The sequence below is a fragment of the Anolis sagrei genome, chromosome 6 (assembly GCF_037176765.1).
Source record: "Anolis sagrei isolate rAnoSag1 chromosome 6, rAnoSag1.mat, whole genome shotgun sequence".
NCBI lineage: Eukaryota > Metazoa > Chordata > Lepidosauria > Squamata > Dactyloidae > Anolis > Anolis sagrei.
Window position 1 is genome coordinate 4391401 of NC_090026.1, and position 26172 is coordinate 4417572.

Genomic DNA, 26172 nt, shown 5'->3' on the forward strand with positions numbered 1-26172 from the left:
CTCTCTCTCCTCTCTTTCGTCGCGCAGCTTACGTCACCACGCACGCGTTGCGCGCGCAGCTCCGCCCCTCGCTTGGGGAAAACAAGGCGTGAGGGGGCGTCACGTGACGAGCGTCTCCTCCTCCTCCTCCTCCTGCTCTTCTTCTTCTTCTTCTTGGGTCAGCCTGGCTTCCTAGGCCTGTCAACATAGAATCATAGAATCAAAGAGTTGGAAGAGACCTCATGGGTCATCATCCAGTCCAACCCCATTCTGCCAAGAAGCAGGAATATTGCATTCAAATCACTCCTGACAGATGGCCATCCAGCCTCTGCTTAAAAGCTTCCAAAGAAGGAGCCCCCACCACACTCCAGGACAGAGAGTTCCACTGCTGAACGGCTCTTTCTCAAGTTCTTTCTCATGTTCAGATGGAATCTCCTCTCTTGTAGCTTGAAGCCATTGTTCCACTGCATCCTAGTCTCCAAGGAAGCAGAAAACAAGCTTGCTCCCTCCTCCTCCCTGTGGCTTCCTCTCACATATTTATACATGGCCCTCATCATGTCTCCTCTCAACCTTCCCTTCAACAACTGCACTGCATCCTGTCAGATCCCCAAAATCTGGAGAAAAGCAAGAGTCATTGCCATCTTGAAGCCAGGCAAAGACCGTAGTGACCCAAAAAGCTACAGACCAATCTCCCTGTTGTGCCACCTCTACAAAGTTCTGGAGAGACTTCTTTTGCATAGAATTGTGGAAAATCTAGACCCATGTCTGACCCCCGAGCAAGCTGGCTTCAGAAAAGGCAAAAGCTGCACATCGCAAGTGCTGAACCTGACTCAGCACATAGAAGATGGCTTTGAAAGGCAGCAGATCACAGGAGCTGTCTTCGTAGACCTGTCAGCAGCCTATGAGACTGTGAACCACCACCTCCTCCTGAGAAAAATGTATAGTATCACAAAGGACAACCACCTCACCCGCCTCATAGGAAACCTGCTACAAAACAGGAGCTTTTTTGTTGAGCTCCAGGGCCAGAGAAGCAAATGGCGGAAACAGAAGAACGGCCTGCCTCAGGGGAGCGTGCTTGCTCCATCCATGTTCAACATCTACACAAATGACCAGCCACTGCCAGAAGGGACAGAGAGATTCATCTATGCTGATGATCGTGCCATTACTGCTCAAGCAGGGAGCTTTGAGATGGTTGAACAGAAGCTCTCCGAAGCTCTAGGTGCCCTTACTGCCTATTACAGGGAAAACCAGCTGATCCCTAACCCATCTAAAACACAGACATGTGCCTTTCATCTCAAGAACAGAGAAGCATCCCGAGCTCTGAAGATCACCTAGTAAGGAATCCCACTGGAGCATTGCAGCACACCCAAAGACCTGGGAGTCACTCTGGACCGTGCTCTTACCTACAAGAAGCACTGCCTGAATATCAAGCAAAAAGTGGGTGCTAGAAATAATATCATACGAAAGCTGACTGGCACAACCTGGGGATCACAACCAGACACAGTGAAGACATCTGCCCTTGCGCTATGCTACTCTGCTGCTGAGTATGCATGCCCAGTGTGGAACACATCTCACCACACTAAAACAGTGGATGTGGCTCTGAATGAGACATGCCGCATTATCACGGGGTGTCTGCGCCCTACACCACTGGAGAAATTACACTGCTTAGCCGGTATTGCACCACCTGACATCCGCCGGGAAGTGGCAGCCAATAGTGAAAGGACCAAGGCAGAGACATCTCCAGCTCATCCCCTGTTTGGGTATCAGCCAGCACGTCAATGACTTAAATCAAGACATAGTTTTCTTAGATCTACAGAGACACTCGCTGGAACACCTCAGCAAGCGAGAGTCCAAAAGTGGCAGGCTCAAACCCAGAACCATCAATCAATGGCTGATACCAGATGAGAGACTCCCCCCTGGGCACACAGAAGACTGGGCAACTTGGAAGGCATTGAACAGATTGCGCTCGGCACCACGAGATGCAGAGCCAATCTTAAAAAATGGGGCCACAAAGTGGAATCCACGACATGCGAGTGCGGAGAAGAGCAAACCACTGACCACCTGCTGCAATGCAACCTGAGCCCCGCCACATGCACAAGGGAGGACCTCCTTGCGGCAACACCAGAGGCACTCCAAGGGGCCAGATACTGGTCAAAAGACATCTAATCAACTGCCAAGTTTGCAAAATTTGTGGGTTTTTTTATCTGTTTGCTTGTTTTGTTCTGTTAGAAATGTAATACAATGGTATGGTTGCTGATGACACATAAATAAGGGTTCGCGGCATTAGGAAGGTTGAGAACCACTGGGTTAAGCCTTGGTCATTTTGGTGTGTATAATTTAATCAAGGCTTTATGCCCTATTTTCATATGTTTATAGCAGAAGGTAACAAATTTATTACTGAAAATCATGCCACAAAAGTATTTGACTTTTTCCATCTGAGAAACACCTGGGCTCCTGATGGGGAAAATGGAAGGAAAAAGGAAGAGAGGCCGACCAAGGGCAAGGTGGGTGGATGGGATCCTTGAAGTGACTGGATTGACCGTGAAGGAGCTGGGGTGGTGACAGCCAACAAGGAGCTTTTGCGTGGACTGGTCCATGAAGTCACAAAGAGTCAGAAACGACTGAACAAATGAACAAGACCCTTCCTATAGCAAGCGAGAGTCCAAAAGTGGCAGGCTAAGACCCCACCTATAGCAAGTGAGAGTCCAAAAGTGGCAGGCTAAGCCACTAATACCTCAGCAGACGAGAGTCGAAAAGTGGCAGGCTAAGACCCTATAGCAAGCGAGAATCCAAAAGTGGCAGGCTGAGCCACTAACATCTCAGCAAGCGAGAGTCCAAAAGTGGCAGGCTAAGACACTTCCTATAGCAAGCGAGAGTCCAAAAGTGGCAGGCTAAGACTCTTCCTATAGCAAGCGAGAGTCCAAAAGTGGCAGGCTAAGACTCTTCCTATAGCAAGCGCGAGTCCAAAAGTGGCAGGCTAAGACCCTTCCTATAGCAAGCGAGAGTCCAAAAGTGGCAGGCTAAGACCCTTCCTATAGCAAGCGAGAGTCCAAAAGTGGCAGGCTAAGACCCTTCCTATAGCAAGCGAGAGTCCAAAAGTGGCAGGCTAAGACCCTTCCTATAGCAAGCGAGAGTCCAAAAGTGGCAGGTTAAGACCCTTCCTATAGCAAGCGAGAGTCCAAAAGTGGCAGGCTAAGACCCTTCCTATAGCAAGCGAGAGTCCAAAAGTTGCAGGTTAAGACCCTTCCTATAGCAAGCGAGAGTCCAAAAGTGACAGGCTAAGACCCTTCCTATAGCAAGCGAGAGTCCAAAAGTGGCAGGCTAAGACCCCACCTATAGCAAGTGAGAATCCAAAAGTGGCAGGCTAAGTCACTAATACCTCAGCAAGCGAGAGTCCAAAAGTGACAGGCTAAGACCCTTCCTATAGCAAGCGAGAGTCCAAAAGTGACAGGCTAAGACCCTTCCTATAGCAAGCGAGAGTCCAAAAGTGGCAGGTTAAGACCCTTCCTATAGCAAGCGAGAGTCCAAAAGTGGCAGGCTAAGACCCTTCCTATAGCAAGCGAGAGTCCAAAAGTTGCAGGTTAAGACCCTTCCTATAGCAAGCGAGAGTCCAAAAGTGACAGGCTAAGACCCTTCCTATAGCAAGCGAGAGTCCAAAAGTGGCAGGTTAAGACCCTTCCTATAGCAAGCGAGAGTCCAAAAGTGGCAGGCTAAGACCCTTCCTATAGCAAGCGAGAGTCCAAAAGTGGCAGGTTAAGACCCTTCCTATAGCAAGCGAGAGTCCAAAAGTGACAGGCTAAGACCCTTCCTATAGCAAGCGAGAGTCCAAAAGTGGCAGGCTAAGACCCCACCTATAGCAAGTGAGAATCCAAAAGTGGCAGGCTAAGTCACTAATACCTCAGCAAGCGAGAGTCCAAAAGTGACAGGCTAAGACCCTACCTATAGCAAGTGAGAGTCCAAAAGTGGCAGGCTAATCCATTAATACCTCAGCAAGCGAGAGTCCAAAAGTGGCAGGCTAAGACCCTTCCTATAGCAAGCGAGAGTCCAAAAGTGGCAGGCTAAGACCCTTCCTATAGCAAGCGAGAGTCCAAAAGTGGCAGGCTAAGACACTTATTTTATTTATTTCTGGTACTTTTACCCCGCCCTTCTCAACCCCTTCCTATAGACACTTCCTATAGAAACACCAGAGGCACTCCAAGGGGCCAGCTACTGGTCAAAGGAAATATAATAGAATGCCAAATTTGCAAACTTTGTGTGTGTGTGTGGCTTTTAATGCATTAGACCTGTATTCTCAATTTGAGTCCTGACACCATAAATAAAGTAAATAACCCCGCCAGGATGTGACGTCACGGAAGACACACATTTCCCCCCTCCCTCCTCCTTCTCTTCCCCTCCTTTGTCCTTCTGCTGCTTGAGGGTCACGTGAGGAGGCGAAACCACGCCCACAGTGCTGGCTTTAATGCGCAGGCGCTTCTCCTTAAGGGATGGCGGAAAGAGGGCGGGGCCTAACTCGTCGCCCCGCCCTCTGACGTCAGCATACGGAAAGCAAGACCATCTTGGGTCGCCTAGGCGCACTCTGCACATGCCCAGAGGACCAATTGTTTCTAATCTGGATACTCTCTAGAGTTTTTTTTTTAAGGAACTGGGAAAAGGAAAGAAAGAAATCATGATAAGATGACACAAAGAATGTGAATGTATACTATTGTTTTATAAATAAATAAATAAATTATTTTATGATGTTTTATACTTATTATCAATGTATTTAGATTGTTGTTTACATTATTTTAATATAAGTCTCTTTGAGTCCTGTGAGGGAGAAAAGTGGGATATAAATAAATATATTATTATTATTATTATAAATAAATTTATTATTATTATTATATATTATTATATATTATTAAGGTGACCAGATAGGAAGAGTTGTCACTGTGGCCACTTATTCCTACATTGAAAAGGTAAAGGTTTCCCCTTGACATGAAGTCTACTCAAGTCCAACTCTGGGACTCTGGTGTTCATCTCCATTTCTAAGCCTAAGAACCGGCATTGTCTGTAGATACCTCCAAGGTCATGTGGTCAGCATAACTGCATGGAGCACTGTCACCTTCCTGCAGAAGGAGTACCTATTGATCTACTCAAATTTGCATGTTTTCGAACTGCTAGGTTGGCAGAAGCTGGAGCTAACAGCAGAAGCTCACCCCCATCCCAAGGATTTGAACCATCGACCTTCCTGTCAGCAAGTTCAGCGGCTCAGCGGTTAAACCTGCTGCATTATCTTCACTTGCAGTACCTATTGATCTACTCACATTTGCATGTTTTCGAACTACTTGCTTGGCAGAAGCTGGAGCTAGCAATGGGAGCTCGCACCCGTCCCAAGGATTTGAACCACGGACCTCCCTGTCATCAAGTTCAGCAGCTCAGTGGTTAAACCTGCTGCATTATCTTCACTTGCAGTACCTATTGATCTACTCACATTTGCATGTTTTCGAACTGCTAGGTTGGCAGAAGCTGGAGCTAGCAATGGGAGCTCACCCCCGTCCCAAGGATTTGAACCACCAACCTTCCTGTCAGCAACCTTCACCAGCCTTCAGCAACTTGTCACCGATCTTCAGCAGCTCAGCGGTTAAACCTGCTGCATTATCTTCACTTGCAGTACCTATTGATCTACTCACATTTGCATGTTTTCGAACTGCTAGGTTGGCAGAAGCTGGAGCTAGCAATGGGAGCTCACCCTCGTCCCAAGGATTCGAACCACGAACCTTCCTGTCAGCAAATTCAGCTGCTCAGCGGTTAAACCTGCTGCATTATCTTCACTTGCAGGTTGAACCAAACTTGGCACACAGGACTCCCACGACCAACAGAAAATACTGGAAGGGTTTGGTGGGCATTGACTTTGGTGGGTATTGACCTTGAGTTTTGGAGTTGTAGTTCACCCACATCCAGAGAGAACTGTGGACTCAAACAATGATGGATCTGGAACAAGCTTGCCACAAATACTTTGTGGTCAGAAGGACGGGCTTGGCCTACCTTGCAAGGGTTTTGGTGGGCCCTGACCTTGAGTTTTGGAGTTGTAGTTCACCTACATCCAGATTGCACTGAGGACTCAAACAATGATGGATCTGGACCAAACATGGCACGGATACTCAATATGCCCAAATATGAACACTGGGGGAGTTTGGGGAAAATAGACCTCAACATTTGGGAGTTGTAAATGCTGGGATTTATAGTTCACCTAGAATCAAAGAACATTCTGAACTCCACCAACGATGGAATTGAACCAAACTTGGCACTCAGAACTCCCATGACCAACAGAAAATATTGGAAGGGTTTGATGGACATTGATCTTCAGTTTGGGAGTTGTAGTTCACTTACATCCAGATTGCACTGAGGACTCAAACAATGGTGGATCTAGACCAAACTTGGCATGGATACTCAATAGGCCCAAATGTGAACACTCGTGGAGTTTGGTGAAGATGGACCTTGACATTTGGGAGTTGTAGATGCTGGGGTTTATAGTTCACCTACAATCAATGAGCATTCTGAACCCCACCGAGAGAATTGGGCCAAACTTCCAACACAGAACTCCCATGACCAACAGAAAATACTGTGTTTTGTCATGATTTTTGGCGACCCCTCTGACACCCCTCGGTGACCCCCCAGGTATCCCGGCCCCCAGGTTGAGAAACACTGCCTTAGACTTATTAGAATCATAGGATAAAAAGAGTTGGAGGCCTCCAAAGGCCATCCAGTCCAACCCCCTTCTGTCACTATGCAGGAAAAGCAGAACCAAATCCCTCCCGACAGATGGCCATTCAGGTTCTGTTTCAAAGCCTCCAATAGACTCCAAGGCAAAGAGGTCTTCTGACAGTCAGGAAGTCCTTATTAATGTTCAGAAGGAATCTCCTTCTGGGCTTTGTTATTGTCCCTCGTCACCGGGGAAATGGAGGGGGGGGGGACCTTAAATAATAAAAACTTCCCCCAAAATACTCTCAGAAGACGTAGCCATGTCTGGACACAGGGCTAAAGTATGTAGTCTGGCCAAAGTAGAGCAGAGTGGGAGTAGGACTTTCTTCAGTCTAGACTAGGCATGGGACAACTTGGGCAACTCAGGTGTTTTAGACTTCGGGAAGCCGTAGCCCTTAAAATCATTGCATAATAAGAGTTCGAAGACCCCTAAAGGTCATCAAGTCCAACCCTTCTGCCACTATGCAGGAAAAGCACAATCAAATCCGTCCTGACAGATGGTCCTACAGCCTCCTGAGGAAAGTGAGTAGGCTGAAGCCTGTTAAAGTCAGTGAGCCGAAGCTAGTTTCATCTTGAGGAGTGAGTAGGCTGAAGTCTGTTAGAGTCAGTGGGCCAAAACTAGAGTTGTCCTGGGGAGAGTGAGTAGTTCGAAACCTGTTAAGAGTCAGAGGGCCAAAGCTAGTGTTGTCCCGAGGAGAGTAGGCCAAAGCCTGCAAGAGTTAATGGGCCAAAGCAAGTGTTACTCTAAAGCCTGTTAGAGTAATTGGGCCAACTAGTATTGTCCTAGGGAGTGTGTAGGCTGAAGACTGTTAAGAGTCAGTGGGCCAAAGCCATTGTTGTCCTGAGGAGAGTAGGCCGAAGCCTGCAAGAGTTAATGGGCCAAAGCTAGTGTTGTCCTGAGTGTGAGTAGGCCAAAGCCTATTAGAGTAATTGGGCCAAAGCTAGTGTCATCCTGAGGAGAGTGAGTAGGCCAAAGCTTGTTAAGAGTCAGTGGGCCAGAGCTAGTTTCGTCCTGAGGAGAGTGAGTAGGCCAAAGCCTGTCAAAGAGTCAGTGGGCCAAAGCTAGTGTTGTCCTGAGTGTGAGTAGGCCAAAGCCTATTAGAGTAATTGGGCCAAAGCTAGTGTCATCCTGAGGAGAGTGAGTAGGCCAAAGCCTGTTAAGTCAGTGGGCCAAAGCTAGTTTCGTCCTGAGGAGAGTGAGTAGGCCGAAGCCTGTCAAAGTCAGTGGGCCAAAGCTAGTGTTGTCCAGAGGAGAGTGAGTAGGCCGAAGCCTGTCAAGAGTCAGTTGGCCAAAGCTAGTGTTGTCCAGAGGAGAGTGAGTAGGCCGAAGCCTGTTAGTGGGCCAAAGATAGTGTCCTCCTGAGGAGAGTGAGTAGGCTGAAGCCTGTTAAAGTCAGGGGGCCGAAACTAGTTTCATCGTGAGAGTGAGTAGGCTGAAGTCTGTTAAGAGTCAGTGGGCCAAAGCTAGTGTTGTCCAGAGGAGAGCGAGTAGGCCGAAGGCTGTCAAAGAGTCAGTGGGCCAAAGCTAGTGTCGTCCTGAGGAGAGCGAGTAGGTCGAAGCCTGTCACGAGTCAGTGGGCCAAAACTAGTGTTGTCCTGAGGAGAGTGAGTAGGCCGAAGCCTGTTAAGAGTCAGTGGGCCAAAGCTAGTGTCATCCCGAGGAGAGTGGGTAGGCTGAAGCCTGTTAAGAGTCAGTGGGCCAAAGCTAGTGTCATCCAGAGGAGAGTGAGTAGGCCGAAGCCTGTCAAAGTCAGTGGGCCAAAGCTAGTGTTGTCCTGAGAGTGAGTAGGCTGAAATCTGTTAAGAAGCTGGTGCCATCCTGAGGAGAGTGAGTAGGCCGAAGCCTGTTAGAGTCAGTGGGCCAAAGCTAGTGTCCTCCTGAGGAGAGTGAGTAGGCCAAAGCCTGTCAAGAGTCAGTGGGCCAAAACTAGTTTCCTCCTGAGGAGAGTGAGTAGGCCGAAGCCTGTTAAAGTCAGGGGGCCGAAAGTAGTTTCATCGTGAGAGTGAGTAGGCTAAAGTCTGTTACGAGTCAGTGGGCCAAAGCTAGTGTTGTCCAGAGGAGAGCGAGTAGGCCGAAGCCTGTTAGAGTCAGTGGGCCAAAGCTAGTGTTGTCCTAAGAGTGAGTAAGCCGAAGTCTGTTAAGAGTCAGTGGCCTGAAGCTGGTGTCGTCCTGGGAGAGTGAGTAGGCTGAAGCCTTTCAATACTCAGTGGGCCAAATCTAGTGTTGTCCTGAGAGTGAGTAGACCGAAATCTATTAAGAAGCTAGTGTAGTCCTGGGGAGAGTGGATAGGCTGAATGAAGCCTGTTAAGAGTTAGTGGGCCAAAACTACTTTCATCCTGAGGAGTGTGAGGTAAACCTCTGTGTGAGGGAAGCCTTGTGTGAGAAAACTCCAGCGTGAGGACCGCTGTGTGTAAAGCTACTATGTATTTATTTGTGTTGCGAAAACCTTGTTCTTGTAAATAGTGTAACCGTATTATTTTTGCTACGATGTTTGTTCTATCCCTTTGAGCGACTGGTGCTGGGCCTCCCTCCTGCAGAGAAGTGACTCTGCTGTGCATTTATGGGGAGGGTCTTCTGTTAATAAGCCCACTAGCCCACCCCACACACACCCCCCCCCACGATCCCAGTGGGACTCCCCTCCCTCCCTCCCTCCCCTTTGAACATGAACGAAGATCGCAGCCTTCTGTACAAACGCCAAAAGGGTCCACATCTTTTATTTACATTCAAAAAACCTCTGTCATGTACACAGTTGTAAATATTAAAACAAAAAAAAAGGTGGGAGAGGGTTACAGGGAGGGGTGTATCCCTCCCTCCCCCCCGAAAAAACCAAAGAGGAACCCCATTTATTCCGCCTCTCTCCGAAACAGAACTAACTTCAAACAGGGAGCAGATTCAAGTGGGATTTGCACCCGAATTTAAGTTTGGAGAGAGAGATGGGAACCCGTTCTGGGACTCGGGTTAGTTTCCCGCAAGTTTCAAAGTGGAACTTTGTGCAGCCCCATCATAGCTGAAAACCGGTCTCCATCCCCTTTTTGGAAAAAAATCGCTAATACGTTGTCCCTTTTTCAAATAATAATAATAATTATAATGAAATCAAAATGTTTTTTTTTCCCTGACTAGTTTCATCACATCCAAACATCTCTTTGGGGCATTGGATGGGGAAGAAGTGTTGTTAATACTTACGAAGGAGCCAAACTTTTCCCTTCCCTGCCAGAAAGGTTATAGATATCTATATATATTGACTGACTGTAGTGGCGCGGTGGGAAAATCAACTCCCCTCCACCTCCAAAACCCCAAAGTTTAAGAAAAAAAAAGTAAATTTGCATCTATTTCTTGGGCAGGAACCTAACATTGTTGCAGGAGATCTGCTGCCAAAAGGAGAACGTCCCTGTGAGCCAGAACACAGGTTATAATAATCTTTAATAATAATAGAAAAAGAAAATATTTCCAAATCTTGGGGAGGGGAACAAACCGAGGGGGCAAAATGCCCCAAACCTTTGTTTGCTGTCTATTTACAGGTGATTTTCACTGAGACAAGAAATAGGATGGGATCCGGGGAAGAGCCAGAATTAAACTGGGGACCCTTCCGTCCCATTCCTTTGTCGCTATCTGAACTTCCTGCCCCCCCCTTTCCGGCATAAAATGGACCCGTCTTTTAGGGTTAATTTCAAAGCCAAAGGGTCCATTTCAGTCTCCGCCGGAGCTGCTCTCCTAGAATTTACTCCGCAAAGAACAGGGGAGGGTGGGTGGGTTTGTGTGCCTGAGCCCCCAGCGCCTTCCTCTCTTCCCACCTCCAAGCCACCCAAGTCCCGTCTTTGGATACCAATCCAGAGCAGCCCCACTTGACTCCGGCCAGTCTTTCGCTGCTGGGGTGGGCGCCCCCCGCATGGATCCGGCCCCGTCCCTCCCTCCGGCCTCCACTGCCACCGCCTCCTGCGCTAGGGCTCCCCGCTCCCCCTAGAGGTGATGGTGGTGGCAGCGGCGGCACCGGAGACCATGGGCAGCAAAAGGTGTTTCCGGGAGCCTTCTTTACACTTCTGACAGTAGAAGATGTCGGGGACGTTGGTCTTCTTGATCTTGGCGCAGGAGAGGTGGATCCAGGTGCCGCACTGGTTGCACTCGATCATGGGCCGCCCGGCAAATGGCTTCTGGCAGTAACACGTGATGAGGTCCCAAGAGTCGTCCCCTGGACAGGAAGAGCGGGAGGAAAGAGAAATTATTATTATTATTAAAAATATTTAAACACTACCCAGCACCCCCTGGTTCCTTCCTAAACTTTCAATGGTTGCTGTGGAAACAAAAAGAGGACATGGATCAGTGGGTTCTCAGATTTTGGTCCTTTAGCAGTCTTGAACTCTACGTGGGGCTGCCCTTGAAAACGGCCCGGAAATTTCAGTTGGTCCAACGGGCGGCGGCCAGGTTGTTAACTGGTGCTCTTTACAGGGAGAGGTCAACCCTCCTGTTTAAGGAGCTCCATTGGCTGCCAATTCAAGGTGCAGGTGCTTACCTACAAAGCCCTAAACGGTTTGGGACCTATCTACCTACGTGACCGCATCTCTGTATACGAACCCACACTATCTCTTCGTTCATCTGGAGAGGCCCTGCTCACTATCCCACCTGCATCGCAAGCGCGACTGGTGGGGACGAGGGACAGGGCCTTTTCGGTGGTGGCCCCACGACTCTGGAATTCCCTCCCCAAGGACATCAGGCAAGCCCCAACATTGGCATTGGAAACGTGGATGTTCCAGTGTGCCTTTCCCAGAATAAGGAATCCTAAGCAATATGTCCCAAATGCACTTTATGAGAGACTTAGAATGGTCTGCACACCCACCTATCGTAAAATATCCATCCTATTTCCCTTGGACATGCCCAGCATTTATAATTTTAACCTTTGCACTTGGCCCTGCCACAGGTTTTTAAATGCGTCGTGTCATTATTGTACTGTTTTTTGCTTTGTTATGAGTTATTTTGTTGTATTGTTGTTATGTTTTTATGATGTATTAGGGCTCGACCTTTTGTAAGCCACACCGAGTCCTGCGGGAGATGGTAGCGGGGTATAAATAAAGGATTATTATTATTATTATTATTGAACTTCCACTCCTGAACATCTTTTTGTGGATATTTCTAAACCAGGCATGGGCCAACTTGGTCCCTCCAAGTGTTTTGGACTTCAACTCTCACAATTCCTAACAGCCAATAGGCTGTTAGGAATTGTGGGAGTTGAAGTCCAAAACACTTGGAGGGCCCAAGTTGGCCCATGCTTGTCTTAGACTATAGATAACGCAATTAAAAAAGCTGTGGTTAATTCTGACTTTACACAACTAGTAGCATGTCATCAGCATACTGTGATTAAAAAATAGTTTCATATCATCAACGTATTGTGATAGACAAACTCCAGTAATTTCTGAGCTTTCCAAAATACTGTTAGGAATTGTGGGAGTTGAAGTCCAAAACACCTGGAGGGCCCAAGCTGACTCATGCTTGTCTTGGATGATAGATAGTGCAGTTTAAAATGCTGTGATTACTTCTGACTTTTCACTAGTAGCATGTCATCAACATACCATAATTAAAAACAAGGTTCATATCAACGTATTGTGATAGACAAACTCCAGTAACTTCTGAACTTTCCCAAATACTGTTAGGAATTGTGGGAGTTGAAGTCCAAAACACCTGGAGGGCCCAAGTTGGCCCATGCTTGTCTTGGAGTATAGATAATGCAATTTAAAAAGCTGCAGTTACATCTGATCTTTCACAACTAGTGGCATGTCATCAACGTATAGTGATTTTTAAAAAGAAAGTTTCTTCTGATCTTTCACAACTACTACCATATTGTCAACTCCAGTAACTTCTGAGCTTTCATAAATAGTAGGCTGGGTTGTTGTAGGGTTTTTCGGGCTATATGGCCATGGTCTAGGGGCATTCTTGCCTGATGCATCTATGGCAAGCATCCTCAGAGGTAGTGAGGTGGGTAAGCTGTTAGGAATCGTGGGAGTTGAAGTCCAAAACATTGCTCATGCGTACTCTAAACACAGGCTGGATAGCCATCTGTTGGAAGTGCTTTGTGTTCCTGGCCAAGCAGTTTTGCCCTTGGGATACCTTCTAACTCTGTGATTCAAAGATAACAGGTAGCGTGGCTAATAGGAATTCTGAAAGTCAAAAAATTAGTGGGACCAAAGTTTGGGAAACACCGATATAGAAGAAGTGGGCTGTGTCCAGAAAAAGGCAATCAAAGATCTGGAAATGGCTTAAGAAGCTGCCTAGGGAGGCCATGAATTTGTTTTCTGTAGTTCCAGGGACTTGGAGGGAGAAACAGGCCAATTTACGGAGACCTGGCTAAAGAGGTCTATGCAATTACTGAAAATCCAACAGGACACTAGCATTGTTTAGGACGCAAAAAGGCCTGGGCACAGACAAGCCTTTAGTGAGTTATGGTTTTCTCCTGGGACAGCTCCAACTACCCATTGATCCTGGCAAAGATAATGCACTCATTAAGACATATTCAGGGCAGAAGGAAAGGGAATAAATGCCATTACAAAAACAAAAGTCTCGACAGAATAGACTTTGCTAACGAAAATACGCATTATTGTTGCAACTGTCCCTTTACGGAGGGAGAGGAGATCCTTTTAGATGAAGTACACAACTGGAGGAAGGAGGTCTCATAAGACGGTTGAAAGGCCAGGTTTAACATTGGAAAGGATGTCCCATTAAGGGGGGTGTAAACAGAACTCAGGGAGTGCCTGTAGCTTAGGCATGGGCCGACTTTGGCCCTCCAGGTGTTTTGGACTTAAATTCCCATCATTCCTAACAGCCTCAGGCCCTTTCCTTTCCCCCCTCACCTGCTTAAACCTTTGTTTACATTCAGAAGGACAAAACGAGGGACTTCTTTTCCGAATCCCGGACGAGGCCCCATTATTTGCTTAAGTGGCTGAGGGGGAATAGGAAGGGGTGTGAGGCTGTTAGGAATTCTGGGAGTTGAAGTCCAAAACACGTGGAAGGAGGGCCCAAGTTGGCCCATGCCTGCTCTAGGCTTTCTGAGAGTCTCCAACCACCTTGGATGGATGGGTGGGTCCCAAAGACCTCCCCATACCTGATTCCACCATGATGTCCTCGTCCATCACCCGCATCTCGCCTTCGCTGGAGCTGCCTTCCCCGTCTTGGCTGGTCTCCGTACTGATGCCCTCCTTCCCTTCCGTGTCCTCCAGCTTCAGGGGGAAACTGGCAGCCAGCAGCTCAGGGGGAGCCTGGACCGAGACCAGGGTGGCCGCCGATGCCAAGGCCCCTTCCTCCCCCCCTCCCTGCCGCAGGGGCATCGGCCCCCCCATCACCGCCACTGAGGCCAGGGCCCCTTCCTCCTCCTCCGAGTCCGTCTCGCTCAAGGAAGCCTTGTGCTTCTTCTCGCCCCGATCGGCCTTTTTCAACTTCCGCTTCTTGCTCTTTTTGATGCGCGAGCGCTTCTCCCCGTCGGGGACGCCGCTGCCCCGGTTCCGCTTGGCGCCGGCACCCCCGGCCTCCAAGGCGGCCTTCCGGTTGCGCTTGTCCTTCTTCTTGTCCGGGCCGGCCCCCTTGTTGGGCCCCGCCAGCGGCGGCGGGAGCGGGTGCTTGCTCACAGGGTCCAAGTCAAAAAGGGAGTCCTTGAGTTTCATCTTCTCCAGCAGCGAGCTGTCGGACTTGAGGCGGCGGAAGGCCGCTTTCTTCTTGGAGGACTTGGCCTTCTTCACGAAGGTCTCGATGGTGTGCAGGTCCGAGTGGGTGGACTCCCAGCCGTCGCTGTCCACCACGCTCTCCGGGCGGATGGGGGAGTTGGAGCCGGACGGCGTCCAGTCATTCTCCTGGGTAACCAGAAGGAGAGAAGGAGAGGGGGTTAAACTCTGAAGGAGGAGACATGAGAAACAAATACATGTACAAATAAGTCACAGCACCATAGGATAATATGATGTTGGAAGATTCCACATGGTCCATCTAGTCCAACCCCCTGTCCTGCTGCAAAAGCACAATCAAAACACCCCTGACAGATGGCCATCTAGCCTCTGTAATAATAATAATAATTATTATTATTATTATAGAATCCTAGAGTTGGAAGAGACCACATGGTCATCTAGTTCAACTCCCTTCTGCTATTATTTAGGGAAAGCACAATCAAAGCACCCCTGACAGATGGCCATCCAGCCTCTGAAATAATAATAATAATAATAGAATCCTAGAGTTGGAAGAGACCACATGGGCCAACTTGTCCAACTCCCTTCTGCTATTATGTAGGAAAAGCATAATCAAAGCACCCCTGACAGATGACCACCTAGCCTCTGAAATAATAATAGAATCCTAGAGTTGGAAGAGACCACATGGGCCATCTAGTCCAACTCCCTTCCGCTATTAGGTAGGAAAAGCATAATCAAAGCACCCCTGACAGATGGCCATCCAGCCTCTGAAATAATAATAATAATAATAATAATAATAATAATAATAGAATCCTAGAGTTGGCAGAGACCACATGGGCCAACTTGTCCAACTCCCTTCTTCTATTATGTAGGAAAAGCATAATCAAAGCACCCCTGACAGATGACCACCCAGCCCCTGAAATAAAATAATAATAGAATCCTAGAGTTGGAAGAGACCACATGGGCCATTTTGTCCAACTCCCTTCTGCTATTATTTAGGGAAAGCACAATCAAAACACCCCTGACAGATGGCCAGACAGCCTCTGTTAAAAAGCCTCCAAAGAAGGAGTCTCCATTGGACTCTGAGGCAGAGATAATGCAGAGCAGCTCTTACAGTCAGGAAGTTCTTCCTAATGTTCAGGTGGAATCTCCCCTCCTGTAATTTGAACCCACTGCTCCATCATGCGTTTATTTTAATTTTATTAAAATAGTCAAACATTGCTCCCTCATCATCATCCTGTTCTTTTCTCATTACTATCAGTGGCAATAGATTGTAATTTAGAGCAGCCTGAGGAAAGTTGTTGTTGTTGTTATTATTATTATTATCATCATTTTGCGCATTTCTACCCTGACCTTCTCAACCCCCGAGGGGGGACTCAGGGCGGCTTACAAAAAGCACAATTCGATGCCAGCAATACAGATAATAAGATAAAATATATATCAGCAACAATTATAACACAATTTAAACAATCCAGTTATACATCATAGCTAATAAAACCAATCTAATGATCAACGGTTGTCTTCAGGCTGCAAAGATGGCTCCCTAACAAGAAATCCCTATCGTAAACTAAATGCATTCATATGCAACTACTACGAATACACTTTGCCTAAGCTATTTGCAACTAAAATTTGTTATAAAGAATGGAAGGAAATGGGAGTTCAAAGCGGCCTGATTGCCAAACGTGCTAACAACCGTTGTCACCTTTTGAATGACAAAAGACAGCTGTAAAGAGCACACTCCATTCAAATGCAAGAAATAATTAAGCCCTTTCCCCAAATATTTTTAGAGAAAAATGGTTTAGATATAAATATTCTCTGAAACAATAGCATAATTTAAAGGCGGACATCTGGAACTTAAAAAACAAATGGCCAAAAATGACATAATAATAATAATAATAATAATAATGCTTTATGTATACCCCACTACCATCTCCCCAAGGGACTTACATGAGGCTGAGCCCACAATACAACAGTAAAACAATAACAACAGTAATACAAGCAACACCAGAAGCACTCCAAGTGGCCAGCTACTGGTCAAAGGACATTTAATCAACTACCAAACTCACAAATGTTGTATTTTGTCTGTTTGTTTGCTTTGTTCTGTTAGAAATGTAATATAACTGACTGGTTGCCCTGACACGACAAATAAAACAGTAGTACAAAACAATAAATAAAACTCATAAGCAGAAAATAAGCAATAAACATTAACAACAACACTACAACGTTTAAAAACCTATGGCTGGGCCAAATGTAATAATTAAATTTTTAAAAATAATGCGGAACATGACCAGGTGAAATATAACTAGGATAGAATTTTTGGAGAGGGATAGGGCGTGCGGACACTCTCGACATCCTTGAGAGTAGGATCCAATTCAGCTCCAAAATACGGAACAAGGAGAGAAAACTGCATTTCCCGGCATGCATTTCAGGAGCGCTCCTGTCTTGTATCACATAATGAGTCAGGAGATGTCTGCCCCCTGGCTTCCATAACATTGCCTACACTTCCCAGCATGCATGTTGCTGCAAGCCTCTCAGCAAAATGGCCACTCCTCAAAGCAGGGCGGGACTTGTAGTTTACCCGGCCATTAGCTGCGGAAAGCAGCTTTGAGCTGTCCGGATAAGCAGAGCTTTTGGGAAACAAAGCCGAAAAGGGGGAACTCTAATCCCAGGGAGACCAGCTTAACAGGAGGAGAGCACAACAAACCAAGATATATTTACACAAAGGTGGAGGTGCCAAATGGGTCACTAGTCAATAGGATGGCCCCTCCCTCCTCAAATCTCAGTAAGGAAGGAACAAAAGACTTCTTTGGAAATTAAACAGTATATACATTGGGTTGTTGTAGGTTTTTTCGCACTATATGGCCATGTTCTAGAGGCATTCTCTCCTGACGTTTCGCCTGCATCTATGGCAAGCATCCTCAGAGGTAGTGAGGTCTGTTGGAACCAGGAAAAAGGGTTTATAGATCTGTGGAATGACCAGGGTGAGACAAAGGACTCTTGTCTGCTGGAGCTAGGTGTGAATGCTTCAACTGTATTGCTTGTATTGTTGTATTCGGCCTCGGCCTCATGTAAGCTGCACCGAGTCCCTTGGGGAGATGGTAGCGGGGTACAAATAAAGTGTTATTATTATTATTATTATTATTATTATTATTATTATTATTATTTACTGACCACCTTAGCATTTGATTGCATGGCAGTGCCTGGAGCAATCTTTTGTTGAGAGGTGGTTAGATGCCCTTGTTTGTTTCCTCTCTGTTGTTGTGCTGTTCTAATTTTAGAGTTTTTTTTACATTCCACAGATATATAAACCCCTTTTCCTAGTTCCAACAGACCTCACTACCTCTGAGGATGCTTGCCATAGATGCAGGCGAAACGTCAGGAGAGAATGCCTCTAGACCATGGCCATATAGCCCCCAAAAACCTAGTAATTCCGGACATGAAAGCCCTCGACAAATTTATTTATTTATTTACGACATTTATATGCCGCCCTTCCCAACCCGAAGAGGACTCAGAGCGGCTTACAAGGTATATATACATACAATATATTATATTATTAGCATAGTACAGTATCAGTATTAAATATTACTATATTATACTATACCAATTATATTGTAATATTCAGTTCTTGTGGGTTTTTTCGGGCTATATGGCCATGTTCTAGAAGCATTTCTCCTGACGTTTCGCCTGCATCTATGGCAAATGAGGAAGCTTGCCATAGATGCAGGCGAAACGTCAGGAGAAATGCTTCTAGAACATGGCCATATAGCCCGAAAAAACCCACAAGAACTGAGTGATTCCAGCCATGAAAGCCTTCGACAATATATTGTAATATTATTAGTAATATTACATGTAATATAAATATATAATTATAATATCATACTATTATTATTGTATTATTCAACAATACAATAATAATAATAATAATAATAACAATAACAACAACAACTTTATTTATACCCCGCCACCATTTCCCCCAACGGGGACTCGGAGCGGCTTACATGGGGCCAAGCCCGAACAACAAATTAAAATACAAAAATACAAATTGCAATAAAATAAACAACATAACAATAAGGTATAAAACATCACTAGCCATCAACAAATTACCCCATGAAGTCAGAATAGGATAACTCCTCCCTCCCTCCCCAGACTTCTTTCCCCAAATCTCAGTAAGGAAGGAAGAAAAGAAAGACTTCCTTGGAAATTAAAGAATATATACATTGATACACAAGTAAAAAAGAAGGGAAGAGGTTGGGTGAAAGAGGAGGGGGATCTCTTCGGTTGAGGAAAGCCCCCGCTCACCTCCTTGGTCGATGGGATGTATCCGGCGTAGGCCAAGACGAAGCTGCAAAACTTGTTGAAATCCTCAATCGTTCGGCGACGTTTTTCTGGAGGCTTTGTGGAGAAAAAGGCGAGGAAGGAAGGGGTTAACAAAGGGAGAGGAAGGGGTTAACAGGCAGGGAAAAAGCGCCTCCCACCCACAATTTTCAGGTTTGGCTAAAAAGAAAAAATCCTCTTGTAAAGGGGAAGAGTTTGGGGAGGGAGGGAGAGATTCGGAGACAGATCCAGCAATCTCTGTTGAATTCAGACAGGCTCCGACCTCCCTCTCAACCGCAAAAAATTACAAAATTATTTTTTTTTACTGCAAAAGATCTGTAAGAAGGAGGGGAATCCCATATTTTTCGGTCCGCAGGGTGGGGCGGGAAGCTGGCTGGCATTTCATTTCCCTCTCGCCAAGCGGCAGCCATGCATTTGCCGGCGATGTTGCAACCCAAGGGCCATTTTGCTGCCGGTTTGCCAATGGAGGAGGAAGGAGATATGGACTTTCCCCCATAAGGAACCTCCCTCTCCCCCCACATATACTAAAAAATACACAGATTTTCCACAAAACATGCAAAATAAGTCTTTTTTTTACCTGAGTCTCCGGCTTGAGGTTCGGAGGTAGATCTAGGAAGCGAATGGAGAGAAAAACAAAAGGAGAACGGGTCATTTTGAGGAAGGGGGGGGATGATGATGCAGAGAGCGATCTCAAAGAAGTGCCCTCCCACCACAGCAGTGAACCGGAGCATGGACGAAGCGCATAATGCAGAAGGCGGCAGCCATCAAGACATAGGATCATAGACCTCAAGGGCCACCCAAACTGGAAAAACACAACCAAAGCCTTCCAGACAGACGGCCACCTAGTCTCTGCTTATAAACCTTCAGAGAAGGAGACATATCCCAAACGGCTTTCAGAAGTTCCTTCTTTCCTGCAGTTTGAATCCATTTCTCTAATGGAGGAGCACGAAACAAGCTTCCCCCTCCCTTCCATGCGCCGTCCTTTCAAATATTCAAACATGGCTGTTCAGCCTTCTTTTCTCCAAGCTGAATATGCCAAATTCCCCGAGCCACTCCTCAGTGGGATCCAGGGCTCCCAGACCTTTGAACCTTTGGGTGGCTTTTCTCTGCTCTGGACGCCTTCGATCTGGTCAATATCCTTCTGGAATAGCATTGTTTGTTAGGAATAGTATTATTATTCCCGCTGGGGTCTGGGAATGGAGTGGGACTCTCATCTACAGCCCTTTCCCTCCATAACAATAACAACAAAAATATAATAATAATAATAATATTCACCGATACATCACAGTCCTACACACTTAAGTATCTGACATGTGATCCAATACAGCCAGCAGAATGATCTTGTTTGCTGTGGACTCATCTTGTTGTGTTTCAAATAAATAATAATAATAATAAATATATTATTATTCACCGATACATCACAGTCCTAGACACTTGGGAAGTATCTGACATGTGACCCAATACAGCCAGCAGAATTATCTTGTTTGTTGTGTGCTAATCTTGCTGTGTTTCAAATAATAATAATAATAATAATAATAAAAATATAATAATAATAATAATAATAATAATATTCACCGATACATCACACAGTCCTAGACACTTGGGAAGTATCTGACATGTGATCCGATACAGCCAGCAGAATGATCTTGTTTGTTGTGTACTAATCTTGTTGTGTTTTAATAATAATAATAATAATAATAATAATAATAATAATAATGCTTTATTTATATTCTGTCCTATCTCCCTGGTTCTCAGGGCAGATTCCATACATTAAAAAGAAAACATTCCATGCCCGAACACAACAATACACCTATAATAACGAAAATTGACATCCCAACATATAAAAAATATACCCATAATAACCAAAATTGACAACCCAACATATAAGAACAAAAATTAAATAATAAAAAATGCAACCGGCTCTATCAGAGACAAGACAAAACATCCATCTCGATGTCCGCCCCCCTCTTTCTCCACTGCTCCCCTTTACTGATATCGGGGGTCCCTATGTCCTGGTTTTGGGGTGCCCCTTATCCACATTAAGCCCCTCCCCAGTTCAAAGCAACCACAACACAAGGCCCATATACATACCAGGGAAGAGGGGCTGCTTGGTGGACACAGAGCCTGACAATGCCCCCCCTTACACAACGCCCGCCATCGTCACTCCACCCCGGCCACTTTGCGCATGCGCTCCAATGTAAGCTTCATTGCGCCCCCCCCCCCCAAAAAAAACCGGTCTAAGGCTCCCACCAATCCAAGACTTTGCCCCCCCCCCTTCCCCACAACTGGGACCCTGCTTCCTCTCTCTGTGCCCCCCCCTTTCATTGTCAACAAGAGCATTGGGAAATGGCCACTTCATTGCCCCCTCCCACAACAGTACTGGCTGCACACCCTCTCCCCACAAAAAACTCTCAAGCAAGCCCCCTCCCCTTCCCTAATATACACACACAAGGCATGCCACCCCCCCCCCACCCATGTGCTCTGGCAAGGACCCCTTCTCTCTTTCTCATGACTTCCTCTCCCTACCCCTCCCTCTAGGAAAGAGACTTCCAACTCCCTTCCCTTTCCCTAGTTTCTGCCCTTCCCTTCCCTCTCCACGTTGCCCCCCCCTTTCTGTCCTCCATCTTATTTCCTCCTCTCCTCTTCCTCTCTCTCTCCCCCCCCCCCCCTTCCACAAACATGGCCCTGGGGAGAAGGGGCCCTGACAGGGATCCACAAGAATAACACAACACCCTTGCAAAGGGGGGGGGGAGTTTTATTCTCTCCCTTCACAGCTCTCTCTCTCTCTTTCCTTCTAACCCCCCCCCCCAAAAAACCCCTCTCATTTACTAGAACCCGGCTTGCCTCCCTCTCCGGGGACTTTGCTCCCCTTTTGCTGCCCCCTCCCCAAAGGCAGCCCCCTCTTTCTTTCTTTCTCTCTCTCCTTTCTTCTTATTCTCTCCACTCTTCTCTCTAGCTGGAGTGGAAAGAAGCCTCTTGGGGGGGGGGGAGCTCCTTAAAGGGATACCCCTCCTGTTCCCCCCCCCATAAAACAATAACATGCCTAAAAGGGGGGGGGAGGTTGGATCCCCTTTCTGTTTCCCTCCCATAAAACAATAACAACCCCAATCCATGACTAAAAAAAGGAAGGGGGGGCTTGGATCCCCCTTTTCTCTCTCTCTATCCTTCCCTCTTATATCCTCCACTCCTCTCTCTCTCTTTCAAGTGAGACCCCCCCCCAACTCTCTCTCTGGCTGGGGTGGAAAGAAGAGATACCCCTTGTTTCTCCTTCCATAAAACAACAACAACATGCCTAAAAGAGGGGGGTGGGTGGGTGTTGGATCCCCCTTTCTTTCCCCTCTCTCCCTCCTTCTACTCCTCCATCTCTCCTTCCTTTTCTGGGGAAACCCCCTTTGCCACCCCCTCCCCAATTCCTCCTACTCCAGCCCCCCCTCCCACGTGGAGGCTTCGCTCTCCCCCACCCACAATTCTTCCCAATAGACATTTCTGTATATTTCTTTTGCTCCAAAGCAATAGCAACAACCCCCTTTCTCTCCATGTGTCCCCCTTTTTAGAGTGAGGGTAGGGATGGGGGTGGGTTCTCTTTCCTCCTCCTCCTCAGCTTCATCTCTTCCCTTCTCTTCTACAGGAACCTGACTTGAAACCCCCCTCCCTTCCAAACAAACCCCCTTCTATCCATGTGTCCCCCCTTTTAAAATGAGTGGGGGGACAGGACTGGGTTTTCTCTCCTTCTCTCTTCCCCAGCTTCCTCTCTTCCCTTCTCCGCTCTTTTGGTGTAACCCGGCTTGAAACCCCCCTTCTATCCATGTGTCCCCCTTTTTAGAGTTGGGGAGGGGTGCTGGGTTCTCCTTCCTCCTCTTCCTTCTCCCCAGCTTCCTTTCCCTTCCTTCTCCTCTCTTAAAACAGGAACCCGGCTTGAAAATGCCCCCTACCTCAATTCCTCCTTTTCCGCCTCTTTGCCCCCCACACTCTCCCCCAAATACAATCCTCCTCTTTCTCTCTTCTTCTTCAACCCTTCTTCCCTTCCTTCCTTCTCTTTGCCCCCACTCTTTCTGCAAATACAGCTCCCTCTTTCTCTCTCCCCTTCCCCCCCACTCTTTTCCCCAAACACATCCCCCCCTCTCTCTCTCCTTCAACCCCTTCTTTCCTTCCTTCCTTCTCTTTGCCCCCCACTTTCCCAAAACCCAACCCCCACTTTCTCTCTCCTTCTTCAACCCCTCTTTCTTTCCTTCCTTCTCTTTGCTCCCACCCACACTTCTCCCCAAATGCAGCCCCCTCCTTCTCTCTCTCTCCTTCTTCAACCCCTTCTTTCCTTCCTTCCTTCCTTCCCTTTGCCCCCCCTTTCCCAACCCCAACCCCCACTTTCTCTCTCCTTCTTCAACCCCTTTCTTTCCTTCCTTCTCTTTGCTCCCACCCACACTTCTCCCCAAATGCAGCCCCCTCCTTCTCTCTCTCTCCTTCTTCAACCCCTTCTTTCCTTCCTTCCTTCCTTCCCTTTGCCCCCCCTTTCCCAACCCCAACCCCCACTTTCTCTCTCCTTCTTCAACCCCTCTTTCCTTCCTTCTCTTTGCTCCCACCCACTCTTCTCCCCAAATGCAGCCCCCTCCTTCACTCTCTCTCCTTCTTCAACCCCTTCTTTCCTTCCTTCCTTCTCTTTGCTCCCCTTTCCCAACCCCAACCCCTCTTTCTCTCTCCTTCTTCAACCCCTTTTCTTCCATCCCTTTGCCCCCCACTCTTTCGTCAAATACAACCCCCTCCTTCTCTGTCTCCCCTTCAATCCCTCTTTCCTTCCTTCTCTTTGCCCTCCCCACTCTTTCCCCCAGAATACATCCCCCTCTTTCTCTCTCTTTCTCCTTCTTCAACCCCTTCTTTCCTTCCTTCCTTCTCTTTGCCCCCCACTTTCCCAAAACCCAACCCTCTCTTTCTCCTTCTTCAACCCCTCTTTCCTTCCTTATTTTTACCCGTCACTCTTCTCCCCAAATGCAACCCCTCCTTCTCTCTCTCTCCTTCCTTCTCTTTGCCCCCACTCTTTCCTCAAACCCAACCCCCTCCTTCTCTCTCTATCCTTCTTCGATCCCTTTCCTTCCTTCTCTTTGCCCCCTCTTCCCAAATAACCCCCTCTTTCTCCTTCTTCAATCCCTCTTTCCTTCCTTCTCTTTGCACCCCACTCTTTCCCCCTCTCTCTCTCCTTCTTCAACCCCCTCTTTCCTTCCTTCTCTTTGCCCCTCCCCACTCTTTACCAAAATACAAGCCCCTCTTTCTCTCTCTCCTTCAACCCCTTTCCTTCCTTCCTTCTCTTTGCCCCCCACTCTTTTCTCCAAATACAACCCCCTCCTTCTCTCTCTCCTTCCCTCTTTTTGCCCCCACTCTTTCCTCAAATACAGCCCCCTCCTTCTCTCTCTCCTTCCTTCTTTTTGCCCCCACTCTTTCCTCAAATACAGCCCACTCTCTCCCTCCTTCTTCAACCCCTCTTTCCTTCCTTCTTTGCCCCCCACTCTTTCCCCCTCTTTCTCCTTCAACCCCTTCTTTCCTTCCTTCTCTTTCTCTCTCTCCTTCTACAACCCCATTCCTTCTTTCCTTCCTTCCTTAACCCTCCCCCACTCTTTCCCCCTCTCTCTCCTTCCTCAACCCCCTTTCCTTCCTTTCCTTCTCTTTGCCCCCCACTCTCTTCCCCAAATACAGCCCCCTCTTCTCTCTCTCTCATTCCTCAACCCCCCTTTCCTTCTTTTTGCCCCCACTTTCCCAAAATACCCCCTATCTCCTTCTTCAACCCTCTTTCTCTCTTTCCCCCCTTCTTCACCTCAACCCAAAATACATTCAACGTCAACCCCCCCCAATTAATTCCCTCTCCACGTTCCCCCCTTTTTTACTGAGGGGGGGGGCTGCATTCCTTTTCCTCCCCCCTCCCTTTCCTTCTAGATCTCTTTCCCTCTTATGAGTCCCAATTCCAAACACTTTGTCCCCCTCCCCCCGTTTTCCCACACCAATAAGGGTGGGGGTTCCTTAAAGGGATACTCCATAATAACAGCACTAGTTTGGGAGGGAAGGGGGGGTCGAGTCTCTCTCTCTCTCTCTCCCCCACAACCCCCTCCCCCCCAATAAGCCCCCCACTCTCCTCTGTTGGGGGGGGGGGTCAATCGGGCTTTCCTCTCCTTTGGTCTCTCCCTCGCTGAAGGGGACTTTGAGGGGGAAGGCAGCCCCTTCTTTTCCCCTCAGGGGAGCCCCCTTTCTCCTCCTCCAACCTCCCTTCCCCTCAGCTCAGGCCTGGCTTTACCTTCAGGGCTGGGCTCCGCCATGGCCGCCCCCCCTCCACCTCCTCCTGGACCCCCTTCGCCTCCGTCTGTCCGTCCGGTGCCGCCCGACTCCGCGTCGCCTCCTCCTCCTCCTCTTTCCCCCCTCCCTCCTTCTCCTCCGCCCCCTCCCTCAGCCCCTCCTCACGCGCCGAGCATCTCGGGAAATGTAGTCCTTCTCCCTCGTCGCCTCTCGCCCGCGCATGCGCTCTTTCTTCCTCCCTCGCCTCCTCCTTTTCTCCTTCTCAGGCAGGCGCCCCCTCGCGGGAGCCATACGAACTCCCCGGAGCACGCCTCACCTCTCTGCGCATGCGCCCCGTCTTTCCTGCAATCCTTTCCTTCCGATATCTCCTCCCTCTACCGACCCAAAGTACGCCTCTCCTTTCTGCGCATGCGCCCCGTCTTTCCTGCCTTCCTTTCCTCCCTCCGACACCTCCCTCCCTCTCCCGCCCCAATCTGCGCACGCGCACCCGCCTTTCCTTCTTTCCGACTCCTCCTCCCTTCTGGGGGCGAGGCCTCGCGAGGAGAACTGTACAACTCTAAGGTCCGCCTCGCTGCGCATGCGCCTCGCTTTTCCTAGCTGCTAACTAACGTCTTTTTTCTTTCCCCTCGGAGCGCCCCCTCGCGGAGATTCAGCGTCGCCGCGCATGCGCTTTGTTTGCCATTACTGGTGTCTTTTTCTCCTCCTCCTCTCGCCCCCTCCCTTTCAGTGTTGCCGCGCATGCGCTTTGCTTGCAATTACTGATTTTTTTCTCCTTCTCCTCTCGCCCCCTCCCTCTGTGTCTCCGCGCATGCGCTTTGCTTGCCATTACAGGTATTTTTCTCCTCCTCCTCTCGCCCCCTCCCTTTCAGTGTCGTCGCGCATGCGCTTCCCTTGCCATTACTGGTATGTTTCTCCTCTCGTCCCCTCCCTCTCAGTGTCGCCGCGCATGCGCTTTGCTTGCCATTACTGGTATCTTTTTCTCCTCCTCTCGCCCCCTCCCTCTCAGCGTCGCCGCGCATGCGCTTTTCTTGCCATTATTGGTATCTTTTTCTCCTCCTCCTCCCGCCCCCTCCCTCTCAGTGTCTTCGCGCATGCGCTTTACTTCTCATTAGTTATCCTTTTCTCCTTCTCATACCCCTCAGCGTCGTCGCGCATGCGCTTTACTTGTCATTACTATTCTTTTTCCCT

General features: G+C 48.0%; 1 protein-coding gene across 1 annotated transcript; it reads right to left on the bottom strand.

Moving 5' to 3' along the window:
• Positions 1–10020: 10020 nt before the first annotated feature.
• PHF23 (PHD finger protein 23) lies at positions 10021–25104 on the bottom strand. The gene is made up of 5 exons (XM_060779881.2): positions 24986–25104; positions 19289–19320; positions 18676–18768; positions 13809–14550; positions 10021–10907 (listed from the first exon to the last, which is right to left on the bottom strand). Exons 1-5 carry the CDS (start codon positions 25005–25007, stop codon positions 10660–10662), a joined length of 1137 nt encoding a protein of 378 aa, XP_060635864.2. The 5' UTR covers positions 25008–25104; the 3' UTR covers positions 10021–10659.
• Between the last annotated feature and the right edge of the window lie 1068 nt (positions 25105–26172).